The sequence below is a fragment of the Pholcus phalangioides genome, unplaced genomic scaffold (assembly GCF_987345545.1).
Source record: "Pholcus phalangioides strain wild (caught in Gottingen) unplaced genomic scaffold, Ppha-v1.0 ptg000039l_1, whole genome shotgun sequence".
In the NCBI taxonomy this organism is placed as follows: domain Eukaryota; kingdom Metazoa; phylum Arthropoda; class Arachnida; order Araneae; family Pholcidae; genus Pholcus; species Pholcus phalangioides.
The window spans coordinates 23,438,275-23,454,084 of NW_028301625.1; the positions used below are offsets into that span (position 1 = coordinate 23,438,275).

Below are 15,810 nucleotides of genomic sequence, written 5' to 3' on the forward strand. Positions count from 1 at the left end.
TTAATTTCATTAATATATAACCTTAGAATTCTTATTCCTTTTAACCCTTAACTGGCGTTGTAAAAATTATTTGTGTAACTGGCGTCGTGGGGCCATTTAGAATACGTGGGGTCAAAATGACCCCACTATGCCAGTGAAGGGTTATGACTTTCGTGGAAAGCCCTGTATACTTTTAGATGTAGAAACATTACTTCATAGATCTCAAAATTTAACTTGAAGCAGAGAGATAGAAAGCAAAAACCTTTCTATTGACACTGTCAAGCATATATTATTGTTGTTGGACGCACTCTTGAGCAATTATTGTAATCATTGCTGTAAAAAAGCCATTGTCAAAGATGCTGTAAGCAAACAATTTTGTTTCCATTCATTCAATATTTCTTGTGTTTGTGCCTTAACGCGTTATTGCGCCCATACATTTCTATAAAAATGTTATTACAGTGTGCTCTGTCACCCTTTAATGTTTACCCCATGAGTTATGAATCACAATGAATAACGAAAATAGCGAAAATTCTTTAAAAAAAAATTTCGTTGTATAGAATATTTGTATATGAGAACTCTACTAGATTTCTGTGTATTCTGTGCACACATTCATTTTTTTTTTTTTTTTGCTCATATAACATTTTGCTGATAGTACCGAATTGTTGTATTGTACTTGTAGTGTTTTTGAATGGAAATACAGTGCTTTTAAAGCAATGCAATTTAATAATAAATGTTAAAGAATTTTTTTCCGAAAAAGGGATATTGAATTTTATTGAATTTTATCGTGTCGGTATTTTTGAATAATTGCTTTCAGCGACGAGAATAATGAGGTTTTTTTGTTTAGAATAACTCAAACATTATGACTAAATACTGAATTTTCAACATTTTATATTAAACTTATTTTAGGACGGTTCAAAAAAGATTTTGAATCCAAATTTGAAGAGGTGGTAGAACGCAGTAAGGCAATGATTTTTACTTATAAGATGCGTGGCTGGATAAGAACGGCACTAAAGGACACATAAAACGTCAATTTCATGTTAAACAGGTGCTCGCGGCGACTTATACTATCTTCATCTTTCGTTTCCGACTATACATCCCACGACATAAAATGATTATAGCAGTGAGTTCTACCAAGTCTTAAAATTTGGCACTCTTCTTTTGAAGCAATGAATCACGATGTAGGCCTATGAAGAGAATGGTGGCACTTTTATCTTAGCGAAGAGGGTGCTTGTGGCTCTCTCTTCTCGTCTTCTCCCAAAGTTATTCTTCCTTTTTTCCGGGATTTAGTTCGTCCTCGACTGGAGTATGCCGTAAGGTTTTGGAGACCATACTTACAGATGGTCATTGACTTGGCTGACGGGTTGCAGAGAAGAACTACGCGTGCTCTTGTTAGAACATAATGACACTATATTGATTTCCTGAATATGTTTACATTGTAGGAACGCAGTTGTCTCGGGGGTATACGATCGAAGTGTTTGAAATTTTCAACGGGATGGATAAGATGGACCATACACCGTCAATCGAGTGTTTCGACAAGGGGACACCCGTATCGTTGGTAGGAGACAACACCAGGTTGTGGTGTCACACGGAATTTTTCTCCAACAGGGATATGAATAAATGGAATTGCTTACCCCGAGAGGTCTGAATTCTAACACAACTGACACGTTTAAAATGAAGTACAATAAACATATTGGGATAAATCGAGAAGTTATCGATACTCAGATAAGACAACCATAATCTTATTTTATGGGCAGTGTATTGTATATTATTAATTATTAGTCTTTTTCTTTCGTCACATATGTTTTTATATTGGGTTGCTGTATTTTTTAGTTATATTTGACAACCATATTTGTTTTACTGACATCTTTTTGTCAGGCATCATCTCGTTGGGCAATTTGCTTGTTGTGGCCTTCTTATTTGTATCTATTTAAGTTTCATTTCTCCGACCGTACATCCCATGACAAAAAGAAAATGCCTTAGTGTTTATTCTACCACATCTACAGTATATAGTTTAAGTCATTTTTTTTGAAGCCCCCATCTGTATGTGCATGCACTTTCGAATGAAGGAGGAGTATTAAATCCACGTAGATAGATAAAAATAAAGTCGTATCTTCAATTCCAATTTACTTTATTGATCTCTTTCATTTCTTCAAAATGCTCACCATCGGAGGCACGAGTCAGTACATGGACGTTACTGAGCGAAAACAAGAAAATGAAGAATAAGAAATAATATATACGTATCTATAGCCCTCCCGTACTTTATCAACAACAAAATCTTCCGCAACACGATCCGCATCTGATATAATGCCAGTTTTAAATATATAAAAAAAAATGTACACACACAAAACACAGCTTGAGAACATACAATCCATGCTCAATCAGTTCATGTTTATATAAATATACACCCAGTGGCCAAAAAATTAGGAAACTTACACTAATATCGTGTGGGATCTCCTCTGGATTTTCTGACAGCAGACATTTTTCTAACTATAGACTCTACAAGTTGCTTTTAGAGAAGATGGTGTTTTGGAGCTTTTAACAAACCTTTCAACTTCGTTGCACAAATGCTCAATTGGGTTGAGATCGGGTGGGATCTCAACCCAAGGGGGACATTAAGGGGGTGTCCCCCTTAAAGCAATTGAAACTCTGAATCATGTTTCTCAAACCCATTCCAGCCCCTTCAGGGGGGGGGGGGGCATTGTCCTGCTGGAAATGGCCATCATCATCAGGAAACATGACCATAAACGGATGCACGTTGTCAGCAACGATATGGAGATAGGTGCAGGAATTTACGGATGTTTCCAACGGAAATAAGGAACCAGGGGCATACCTGGAAAATGCTCCCCCGACCATGATTCGGCCACCAGCTGCTTGAACAGTCACCATGTAGCATGCCGGATCCATGGCTTCGTGCTGCTTGTACCATACACGGATCCTACCATCAACGTCATGGCGAAGATATCTTGACTCGTCAGACCAGACAACCTTCTTCCATTCATCAAGTGTCCGATTTCAGCTTCCTCTAGCCCACAAAAGCCGTATTCTTCTGTTTTGTAGCGAAATCGAATGGATTCTTGTCGGTCTTCGGGTATTAAAACCCCAATTCGTTTTAAGATCCTTCTTGCAGAGAGTACGGATATGCTTTGCGATGGTCCCAAGTTGTATTGTGCTGCAATTTGTTGCGTTGTGGCTCTTCTGTTCCTGTACACAATGCGTGTCAGTCGCCTAGCACCGCTTTCGTTCACAAGCGATTTCCGCGCACTATTACGCTTTCCACTGGAAGTTTTTTCGCTTGGCTGCCATTCTTTGAAGACTCGAGATACTGTTGTACGAGAAAAGCCAAGAAAGTTAGCGGCTTTGGAGATACTGGAGCCGCCCCTTCTGGCGCCCACAATCATGCCACGTACTAAAATCTCTTGTTTTTTCCATGAAGAGGCAAATTGCAACATTAACTTGTGCTTCTGACCAGGAGAAAGCTTTTTATCAGCAAATCCGGTTTATTACTTCAGCGTACGTGCTGCACGAGCCAGTCGAAGTTTGAGTGAGTGAGGGGTGTTCCTCATTTTTTTTTGGTCACTGAGTGTAGTTTGACAAGATAACTTAACACTGTATTTTTTATTTTTTTGATGTACTGCATGAGACAAGATAAAATAAAAATGGCATTTTTATATATATATACAGTATAATACGATTTCATTCTTTTCAGTGAATCAAATCTATAACTCAACCTTTGTCTTAATTTTGCTCCCATTCAGAATTTTTTTGAAAATCATTTTGCTCTATTTTTATTTTTTGAAAAAAAAATTCATCCAATGAATTTACATTATATTCATGGCTAAAAATTTCACGCAGTTTTTAGGACTGAAAATTTCTTTGAAATTATTATTATATATATATTTATACGTTACTCTTTAAAATGCCAATAGATTCGAAAACAAAGTTTTTTTCAAGTCTGATACGTTAATCAGAATTGCTATTATTTTTCCTCACTCTTTATCCATCTCAGTGATTATTAAAGAGGAGTTATTATTGATTATTAAGAAGACAAATTAAAAACAAAATTCATTTAGAGATATATAAAACACAAACGATGTGTAAAACATTGAAGTTGTTTATACATGTTGATTCTGAACTCACACAGACAAATTTCAAGTGATGACTGAGAATTCTAATTTAAAAAAATAGTAGTTTTATAGCAATGTATGAAGACGAGTGACAGATCTACGCGCATACGTAAGGACTTTTTGAAGAAATATAAATTTTTATTTAATTTTTTTTAATTTATTGTCTACACAAGTATTTTTAAAATACAGTAAATTCTCAGACGTGATCAGCAATGGTTATACGTGACTAGCACTTTCAATAAAGTAATAGTCACATTCACGAATATGTCATTTATTTTTAGAGCCGTTACAGCCGCAACTAAAATTCTAGTACTTGGCAAATTCTCGTAATAAAGAACCTGATGTCCTCATGAGAAGAAATCGAGACTGGACGAATATTGGCCGATCTCTGGCTGGCCAAACGAATGACCAACTGCCAATCTACCATATCCCGAAATTGGAACCTTCGTGATTGTACCGTTACTGCTGAAATATGTACTGGTTCCCCACGAAGCTAAAATTACAGTGGATTTTGAACGGCAACTGAAGAGATTTCGGTAATACCTCTTCTAGAAAAATACAACGAGTCGATCTGGCAGCAGGTATAGCCCAACCAATATATCTTTGGTGACATCTGATCACAATTACAAAGAATCACCATTATAAGAATTCAGACGTATAAATAACACATGAGCTAGCGTTCGTCCATGCATGACAAATGTGCAAATTGGGTTTCTGTTTATGTGTAGAAACATTAATTTGATTTCCATGAATAACTCTTGTGCCTGCGCATAAACGCGTCACTTGCGTTCATATATTGTATAATAATATTTTTACTAATTGAGAGAGATTTAGTAGAACTTTCTTAAATCTCGTATCTCTCTCTCTTTCTCTAAGGTTTGTTCGATCAAGTTGTTTTCTTTGTTTTAATATTAATTTTTGACGTTGTGTGTTAAAGGGTGTCCCACAAAGGACTCTGTGATTTAAAATGAAATAACTCAGAGACGGTGATCGATAGAAGAGTTAAGCAAGTGGTATGTCCATTTTGAAAACCGTAAAAAATCTGATACAGCAGTTGTGAAATTACTTACAAATGGTGCCGGAAGGTGACACTGCATGCACACTGGAGGTGCGTACAAAGTCTTAGAGATAGGCTATGAGCTGTCCTTTGCAAGCAATCATTGCAATCAAATCACAATCGATTCAAAATGTGCACCTTTCTCTCTTTAGCAGCACAGAGATGGCGCAAATGATCATTTCCAGAACGGTATGTTACAGTTTTGGAAGAATTTGTGACCTGGGTTAGAGGATCAACGAAACTTTTCATGGTTCATGCAAGATGAGGCCCAACCACACCGTACCACAAATGTTTTTGCCTTTCTTGAAAATCACTTCGGGAATGGAATTATTGCATTGAACGCCGCTGTGGTGGTCGAGTGGTTAAAGTGCCGGACTCGTGATGCGAGGATCCGGGTTCGAACCCCACAGTGGTGGTCGGCTGAAGTTGGTTTTCTGTGGTTCCCAACTTCAAGGCGCAAATGCGAGCAGATCTCCCCGTTAAAAAGTCTCGCCACAGAGAGCAACAGTCCTACAACGGTTAATCATTCAACCATAACACTTCACTCATAGTTAGAAAAACTGGGGGCAGATGACAGCACTACACATAACAAGCATTACACAGAAACAAACTTTACGTCAGGTTGCACTACACGTACACGCACATTCCCGCATATACAGATTCGTTGGGGGGTTCCGCGGGGGGGGGGGTGCATGTGTGGTGTAGCAGTAGTAGGTAGGGCCTCCAAAAAATGGCTCGGGGATCCATGATGTTCTTAAGTCAGCCACCTCGTTGGGCAATTTGCCTGTTGTGGCGTTGTATTTGTATTTGTATTCCACATTCATTTGAACAGGCATGGACTAGTCTACATACTAACCTGACTGCGACTAGTTTCTCAGCGATGAATTGAAGGACTGTTTTCCGGAACAATCCTGCAACACTGTGGGCGAGCTGCAAGATATCATCAGTGAGGCACGTGCGTTTATTTCCTTTGAGACACTACAGAGGGTGACTGAAATTTCATTCTTCGTTTGTACCCTCTCTATGCTGCGAAATATGCACATTTTGAATCGATTGTGATGTGATTGCAACGGCTGCTTGCAAAGGACATTTTATATTTCTCGGACTCCGTACTGCGACTTCATTGCGCAGCGCCACCTGTCGGCAAAATTTGCGACTAATTATGAAACTCCTGTATCAGATTTTTGTGGTTTTCAAAATATATCCATAACTTCTTTCAAACCGAGCACAACTCAGGTCTATAACCATCTATGGGCGATTTACTACCTAGTGGCTTGTGCCGGATGTGTACCTAACAGTCTGAGTGCGTATGTAGTGTTGTTTGATTTTTCGGTGCTGTCATCTATATTTCAGAAGTGAAGTGATTGATGTGTTATGATCGAATTACATTCTTACTGTTTGTAGGTCTGTTGCTCTCTGTGGCGAAACCTTTTAAGGGGAGATCTCGGCTCGAATTCGCGCCTTGAAGTTGGGAACCACAGAACACCAACTCTAGCCGACCACCGCTGTGGCGACGGTGGAGTTTGAACCCGGGACCTCACGACGTGAGTCTGTCACTATGACCACTCGACCACCACAGCGGCAAAAAAAATGTATATATATACATACTACTTGTTTTATTCATCTATCGATCACCGTTTCCGAGTAGTTCCACTTCAAATCTGGGTGTCTTTTGTGGGACACCCTATATGTACCTATAATTATTTCGCATTTGTCACTGATTTTTACTTCATTGTCATTACTTGTGATGTCATTCAGGGGGGTTTCGATTTCAATCATAGCGATCAAATGAGATCACTCAAATGAAATAAGCGGGGTGACACTGTCATGAAGATGATGACCATAACACGTATGCCCAAGTAGGATATGGGGGCAGGTTGTGTTCCATCAAAAAGAATCAGGGATTATAATTGAGTGATCCGAATCTCGTTACCGGTACCTTCTTTATTACGCTTAAGCATTTAATTTTCTTAATAATAGGCATCCATGAGACATACGTAAAATAGCTTTCCCCGTAAACATTTCTTCATTTCAATCATACAAATACTCAACTCATTCCGTAGAAAAAAAATGTGTTTGTTTTCAGACATTTTTTCGACTGATTTTCTCAGTAAATTTCACAGGATAATCATATAGAACAAACAACGCACGATTTTTCACATCATTCATAAATTTCGATTCATATTTCGCGTGCAACATGCAACTATGAGACACGCAATCGAAAGTAGTCTTCTTGATATAAAAAGATGGATTGTTTTTTTAAGTTCGACAAAACTCCATGCCCATCATCTCTTTGATTGCAGCTGCTAGAATGATCAGAAACATCGGACAGTCCATGGGATTTGGCCTCAAATAACTCGATCCAGATGAAGACTTGCCTTCTTCGATTTCTTCTGGTTCCGTTTCCGTTCCTGTAACAAAGAATCGACGAATAGTGCGAAAAAATTAAGATACATTATTATTATTTTTTAATTTGGACAAAAGTATTATTCAGTATTTTTCAAATGCAAATTCAACAAAACTTCCGAAATGAAAATCAAAATATATTGTGTCCACTTGTATCCCCGCGTAAAAGTTTGTCTGATATACATGTTACGGTAAATGGGATAAATAACCGGTTCTTATGCATAATCGCCAATCGTCTCGGTAAGTTTGAAAATTTTTCTTACACTTATCACTTTTACCGGTGATTATACGTAATTCCCGAATGACGCTGGTAAGTGATAAATATGGAAGAAATCATGCGGAAATATCACTTGAATTCAAACACTTATCAGTATCTCCCTTATGTGATGGGTGCACTACACACATTTGGCCATGAAAATTAAATTAAATTAATATAAGTGGTATAAGGATAAAAACCTATGAATTATTATGTGTTTTGTAACGTTAGCTTCCTCCATATTTATCAACATTTTTAAATCAACATCACACACACACACCGATCGAATCCATCATCCGAGACTGAAGTTTGAGAAAAATGTCCGGTAAAATTGAGTAATTTACTGACGAGTTATCATATTTATACCAATAGGAGCTAGGAGTTATTCAAATCATCGGTAAATGTGACAAATTTGCAAAATTTTTCAAACTTATTAAAATGGTCGGTTTGAAACATCAGAGATGAAACAACCCTTACTATATAGCCCTGTGTGGTGTATACAGGATAGTGCGGTTATTCGGTTTGCAAGAGGATTGGGTTCGATCCTTAGCGGATGCCAGTACACTTTTATTTCCGAGTTCTCCTCGGCATAATATCCAGAAATAAGTGTTTCCTTCAATGAACTCAACAGTAAATACAACAATTACCTGGTACAAACCTCGTGAGAAACATTGTTTTTATAAAATATTTAAACTAATGAGAACAGTAACCGAACTCAGCTGTCCGGTTAATGCGATGCACATTTCGATTCGAATTCCGCAGACGAATAAAATAGTCTAGTATTAAGATTTATGAGCAATACTGTAATATATGGCATACCAGAAGTTTTGTTCTTATTTTTAATGTGCAAAAAGTTGATGTAGAATCTCACCTTGTTTCCTGAACCCGTGATCAACAGCAGATGAAGTAGCTCCGCCTGGATCTCCTTTCTTGTTCAATTCAATCGACTGCTCTATTTTTCTCGATCCTGCCGTCAAAAAGGAAGAAATGATAGCAATCGAATGCCAAATGCATAAAAATATCAAAATGCGCATATGTTTCCGAGAAATTCTTTATTGAAATTGAGATCGGAAATATGAATACAAAGAGGTCTGAAATTTATTCTTAGCTCTTATTCTTTGAAGATAAATATCTGATCAAACTCGGGGAATTTTTGAAGGGAAAGTAAACAGAAGAACATTACACATTATTATTACATTATTTTAAAGGAAGGGAGTCAAACAATATTCAGAAATGCTTCCACATTTGGCTGTTAAAAAAGTATATCTTTAAATGGAATCAGGCTGATTTAAATACTAGGATTGACAGGAATAAAAAATTATATTCAAAATCATTGAGGCTGAGATGTAATAAATTAAGTGTTTATGCTCTTTTAGATCCAGTATGTTTTAATTATTTTAAATTCTATAGGTTTTTTAGGAAAAAAATATATATATCCCGCATATTACTTCAGAAATATCATTTTGTAAGAATGATATGAATATTTGTTTACCTTTTCACCATCACGAGTATTGAAAATAGTCAAATGATGATCAAGTTCTAAATACTCAATAGAATGTTGCGTTCAAATAGGGAATAAATTAATTTATAAAATATACGTACCATCCGTCTTGCTCGATTTGCTGACATAATTCGGAGTAGTTGCTGTAGTTGTTGGCCTTGGTATTTCTAAAATGTAAATCGAAATATATCTCATATTTTTCTCAGTAACTGGTTATTACCAAAAGTTTTGCAATAATCTTGTTGAAAGCAACAACATTTTTATTATTATTGTATATGTGTGTGTGTATATATATATAAACTGAAGAGCCAAAAAAACTGGTTCAGGCATGCGTATGCAAATAAAGAGATATGGAACCAATCAGAGTACGGCGCTGCGGTCGGCAACGCCTATATAACACAACAAGTGTCTGGCATAGTTGTTAGATCGGTTACTGCTGCTACAATGGCAGGTTATCGAGATTTAAGTGAGTTTGAACGTGGTGTTATAGTCGGCGCACGAGAGATGGGACATAGCATCTCCGAGGTAGCGATGAAATTTGGATTTTCACGTACGACCATTTCACGAGTGTACCGTGAATATCGGGAATCCGGTAAAAAATTAAATCTACGACATCGCTGCGGCCGGAAAAAGATCATGCAAGAACGGGACCAACGACGACTCACGAGAATCATTAAACGTGACAGACGTGCAACCCTTCCGCAAATTGCTGCAGATTTCAATGCTGGGCCATCAACAAGTGTCAGCGTGAGAACCATTCAACGAAACATCATCGATATGGGCTTTCGGAGCCGAAGGCCCACTCGTGTACCCTTGATGACTGCACGACACAAAGCTTTACGCCTCGCCTGGGCCCGACAACACCGACATTGGACTGTTGAGGACTGGAAACACGTTGCCTGGTCTGACGAGTCTCGGTTCCAATTGCTTCGAGCTGATGGACGTGCACGGGTATGGAGAGAACCTCATGAATCCATGGACCCTACATGTCAACAGGGGACTGTTCAAGCTGGTGGAGGCTCTGTGATGGTATGGGGCGTGTGCAGTTGGCGTGATATGGGACCCCTGATACGTCTAGATACGACTCTGACAGGTACGTAAACTTCCTATCTGATCACCTGCACCCATTCATGTCCATTGTGCATTCCGACGGACTTGGACAATTTCAGCAGAACAATGCGACACCCCACACGTCCAGAATTGCTACAAAGTGGCTCCAAGAACACTCTTCTGACTTTAGACACTTCCGCTGGCCACCTAAATCCCCAGACATGAACATTATTGAACATATCTGGGATGCCTTGCAACGTGATGTTCAGAAGAGATCTCCACCCCCTCTTACTCCTACGGATTTATGGACAGCCCTGCAGGATTCATGGTGTCAATTACCTCCAGCACTACTTCAGACATTAGTCGAGTCCATGCCACGTCGTGTTGCGGCACTTCTGCGGGCTCGCGGGGGCCCTACACGATATTAGGCAGGTTACCAGTTTTCTTGTCTCTTCAGTGTATATAACTATTATTTCCTGCATTATACTTTAATTATGCAATCACACACAAAAGAAATATATTAAAAATAATTTGAGCATGTAAAATGTATAAAAAATAAAACGCTAATCAAACGCCAATCACTGCTTGATATTGTTTAAATAAATTATTTATATATATCATAGTTTAAATTAAATTATCATAGCCGAAATTACCGTAGTGAGAGAGTGCTTATATACAGGGTGCTAAGGAAAGTTCCTTGGACGCACTTTACTAGCAAACCGTAGATTTTAGAGGCATACTTCTAACTCAAAAAAGTATCCAAATAAGGTGTAGATCTCAGATACGTCATTCATATTGCAAGGAGTTGCAGAGTTAGTAAAATAAAAAAGTCTAATCTTTTATACAGATAACCTTTCCTAAAAACCCAATGAGAAAATTTTTGCTCTGTTTCTCTTGAGGCGAAAAAAAAAACTCCACGTGCAATATTCATTGAGATAATTGAATTTAAAAAACGGAGAAAAGTTGAGCAAAAACAGCATAAACTATCGGACAAGCTTATTATGCTGTTCTTTCCAAAAGTTTCTGCGAATTATCAAATTCAAATATATCAATGAATATTGCACTTAGAAACGTAGAATTTTTTTTTGGCCTCAAGAGAGACAGGGTGACAACTTTTCGATTGGGTTTTTGACTACAGGTTGACCGTATAAAAAGTTAATTTTTATATTCCAATAACTATATGAAATACCTTGCAATATTAATGACCTATCTGTGATCCACGTTATTTGGATATTTTTCCTAATTGGAATGCGACCATAATTTATATCCAGAAAAGTCCGGGAGGCAACAAGATAGTCTAGAAGTGACATAATTAACATGCTGAAAGGTTGTTGTATTTATCTACATCGTAGGTTCTTACCAGACTGAATCAGCTGTTGAAACTGGACCAGCGGAAAATTTATAAACAGAACATGATTATCACGATTTGGGTGGAACTTACTCGATTTGTTTCAATTCTGGAGTATTGAGGGACCAGATAAATGTTTTTAAGTCAAGGTCATGCTTTTTCTATAATACTCAGACATTTCAGAGTTACATGTTAATCATAAACGGAGATAGACTTTTAAGTCTGGGGGGGGCACGGTCACTATTGCTGGGGGTCACGATGATGATGACAATTCATATATACATATATACATTAGATCAGTCGACTCCACCTTTGACGCCCCCCCCCCCGTATCTCCGCCCATGATGTTATGCCGCATTACCGTTCTTGTAGAGGCAAAACTTTTCTAATCAGAAGAAATCGAATTATGATACCGTCTGGTAAATTAAAATCGTGTTCATACCGAATTAATTCCCTCACCAAAGGTGCAGTAACTATCCATCTGCTTCAGAGCACCATACATGGCAGAGTTTTGCTGCGATGACATTTTAGAGACAAGTCTGGTAGCTCCCTCATTCATTTAGACAGTAGATTGCACAAGTATCAGTCGGCAAAGACTTCTCTTTTTCAAAAATCTGATAAATACATTGTGTGTAACACACCTGTAACAGTGAAGACTGATTCATTTTTAGAATGCGTCCCACTTTAAATTCGCATCCAACTCGCGACTCTTGCCTACTATTTCGTTACACGCAGTTCATGTGAAACATCGGAGGTAGTGACTTGACTGCATATTACCATACTTTTTATTCTGAAATAACAAACATTGAAGGACCGGACGCACCCCGCTTCCCATCTCAAGGAGGTATCAAAGCGTATTATATCAAACATTGAAAAGAGAACAAAATAATATAAACTGACCATATAATTTTATTCTGCCTTCTGTTTCTCCAAGGGAATTCTTGGCTACGCATGTGTACGATCCATAATCGTTCGGCGAAAGATTTCGTATCCGAAGTTCCATTCGAGTTTTGTATAGACCAGAAGTTTCAAGTAAAGAATCATATTTCGTGTTTGAAATTATCATGACACCATCATCCTTTGTCCAATATGTTACTGACTTGGGATGACTTTCTAAATTACATGTTAGGACGACATCCGTTCCTAGAGAAGCTCCAACAAGTTGGTTCGGGATCCATATCATTGGTGCAACTGTTGGAAAAAAAACCAGACATGCGTGAGCAAACATTTTGAACTGAATCCGAAATAACCTTATCTCTTTGATTGCTGAAAAAACAGGGATGTCTAACTGTGTTTAGACCATCAATAGTAAAAAGAAAAAAAAACCCGTTAAAATTTACATGTTCAAGTTTCTGACATAAGGGGGAGACGACATTGGAAACAATGACGGCATCCTTAGTGATGAAATTTGAAAGTTACTTGTCAGTCTAGCTGGGAAATGAAGTAAGAGATAGAAGAAAGATATCAACTTTATTTCAACACGGACTTACTCTGGAACCTGTGAATAAATATTGAAAAACTATTATATAAATTAAATTCATTGACTTATAAATTTCACTTACAGTTAACGTTCAGCATAATTCGTTTGCTGACCGATGGCTGTACACCATTTGATGCTATGCACAAGTAAGCACCCATATGCAATCTGCTTGCCTTACTTATGTTCAGATACTCGCCTTCAGACGAGGATGAACCTGTATAAATAGAAGCATATAATTATTTATTAGGATGAAATGGCATCCTTAAAATATAGATGTTGAATATTTATGTTGGTTTTTGTGACGATCATATATAATTTGAAGTTAAGATATGCTCGCCTAAATTGAAACCATCGGGAATGTCTCTTTGGTCTTCTCTTCTCCAAGTGATCTTCGGTGTTGGAGATCCGGATGCTCCACATCTTAAGCTAATGTCATTTCCTTCTCGCACGTCAGTGTCTGAACTAGTAATGGCTTCATTTATTTTGGGTGGAACTAAAGACAGAGATAGAGATATATCGAGACTAAATCCATTATCAAGTTAATTGCGCTAAAAACTTCTGAAACAGAGTTTGTTTTTATACAGCATTGGATTGTGCAATTTTCGTCTCAAACTAAAAATAGATCGATTGTATCTCTTCTATAGGATTTAGATGCTGAATTTTAAATATAGATGTACATTTCAATAAAAAAAATTTTTGTTTTCTTTTATCCGACAATACGTTGATGTCTGTAAATTAAAGGAGAGTTTAGTTTTTAAGGAAAATAACAATTTTTTCAGAGGTCTATAAGATGAATGTGTTATTATAAAATAAAACTCGATAGAACTTTGAGAGCGTAAAAGAACAAATTTACATAAAATACACGGGTGAAAATATTGCAACAAAAACAAAACACATAATTTTTTTCCTTTGTCTAGACTGAAGCAACATGATCATACCACGTGAACTATTGTGCCTTGTTAAAGTTTAGCTGGTATACATGGTGATTCAGAAAAGATGGGAAAAACTTTAAGAGGTGATAGTATACACCAATACAAACAATTGTCGGCCGCTCCGCAAACGTTAAAACGGCATTCCTGTCGAAATTTATCGACATAAAAAGAACACCATGCATGCAAATGTAACCTGGGAAAGAAGAAGAAACCGTATGCAAATCTCCGTCACAATGAATAAAAGACGTGGACCTGCATCGTACAGGGAAGCAAGAAAGGATCCTGTTTCACACAGCTGACGATGCAAAAGCGCAATTGTTTTCGGATTGGACAACAGCCTGTGGGGAAAACGCTCACCGTATATTCGTGCTGCCTCTGTGGTACTTCCCATGAAGCTCCATAAATGAAATGCATGTCTGCTTTTTCAGTATTACTAAAGTGCGCCATTATCCCGCCAACGCATTGCTTTCCCCCCCCCCCATCTTTTCCGAATCATCCTGTATATGTCCATTTTTTATGGATATATTTTCAGTATATATACTCAGTATATATTTTCATACATATTTTTATGGGCACGATTTTTTCAGCCACCTCGTTGGGCAATTTCCCTGTTGCGTCTTCTGTTTGTATTTCTATTACTCACTACACAATGAAATTCGGGGTAGGGAATTGTCAGAAAATCTTGAGGTAAATCTTACTATTGCTGTGTGTTTTAACGCCATAACATGGTTTCATGTGCTGCATGATGGATAATTGCGCTCCACCACGATCTCCTAGATATATATTCTATGTTATTGAGGTAAGTTGCTGCTATTTATAGTTAAACTGAAGAAAGTTAACTATTTCTACATTGTATCGCTTCAGCTTTCATCATCGTTCCATAAATGTTTTGCTGTCTTGTGACAAAAATTCACATGATTGTCAAGCAAACAGTAACATATACTTCATATGTCTGTTAATGCTTAAGCTAATTCTAATCACTTAAACTCACTTACCTGCATCTTATAAACTGCGTCATTATTGCTCTAATAATTAATTTTCATTTTATAGCTGTCCTTAATTTATAGGTAGCAGTATATTTAGTAACAAATCTTAGAAATCATATATATACAACAGCTATATATTTAACCAGTTATTCACTCAACTGGTACTGAGAGAGGTACATTAATTAGTATAATTTGGTTATTTAATCGGAGAAATGACTTTTACTCGTGCTATGCTGCTCACAATAAAAGTTGATATTTTGCATAATTATGAAATATATGGCTGACCTACGACTGTAAGATATCCGACTTGACTTTTCATGGGTGAGGTATTTATTTGACACATGAATTTGCCCTTATCAGCTTCCTCGACATCTGTTATATGCAACCACCATGTGCGAAAACTGTTGTGACTAACCGAGTAACGTTGATTACGTGTTATTACACGGTCATGGAGAGTAAGAAGAGCATGGCGGTCGGTATGTATCCATGCTACCTGAAATAATCGAGAGAATACGAAAAAGTTTCAATATTTATATAAGCTTTCAAAATAAAAAATAAAAAAACTTTACCGGATTCAATTCACATAGCGTATAAAATTCATTTTTCGAGCAATTTCACTATTCGAGAGGTTGTCCAAGGTAAGAGATATGAAAATATACATACGTGCTGAGTCATTTTATATAAATTGTGC

The 15,810-nt window shown here is 37.3% G+C and overlaps 1 protein-coding gene across 1 annotated transcript in view; it reads right to left on the reverse strand.

Moving 5' to 3' along the window:
• Positions 1–7,091: 7,091 nt before the first annotated feature.
• Positions 7,092–15,810, reverse strand: part of LOC149065723 (lachesin-like) — a 51,566-nt gene continuing 42,847 nt past the window's right edge. The window contains exons 3-9 of the mRNA XM_089253904.1: positions 15,405–15,612; positions 13,539–13,694; positions 13,284–13,415; positions 12,622–12,912; positions 9,425–9,490; positions 8,694–8,789; positions 7,092–7,571 (exon numbers count right to left, since the gene is read on the reverse strand). Of these exons, the coding sequence (XP_089110030.1) occupies positions 7,420–7,571; positions 8,694–8,789; positions 9,425–9,490; positions 12,622–12,912; positions 13,284–13,415; positions 13,539–13,694; positions 15,405–15,612 (1,101 nt within the window). The 3' untranslated portion in view covers positions 7,092–7,419. The remainder of the gene's footprint in view (positions 7,572–8,693; positions 8,790–9,424; positions 9,491–12,621; positions 12,913–13,283; positions 13,416–13,538; positions 13,695–15,404; positions 15,613–15,810) is intronic.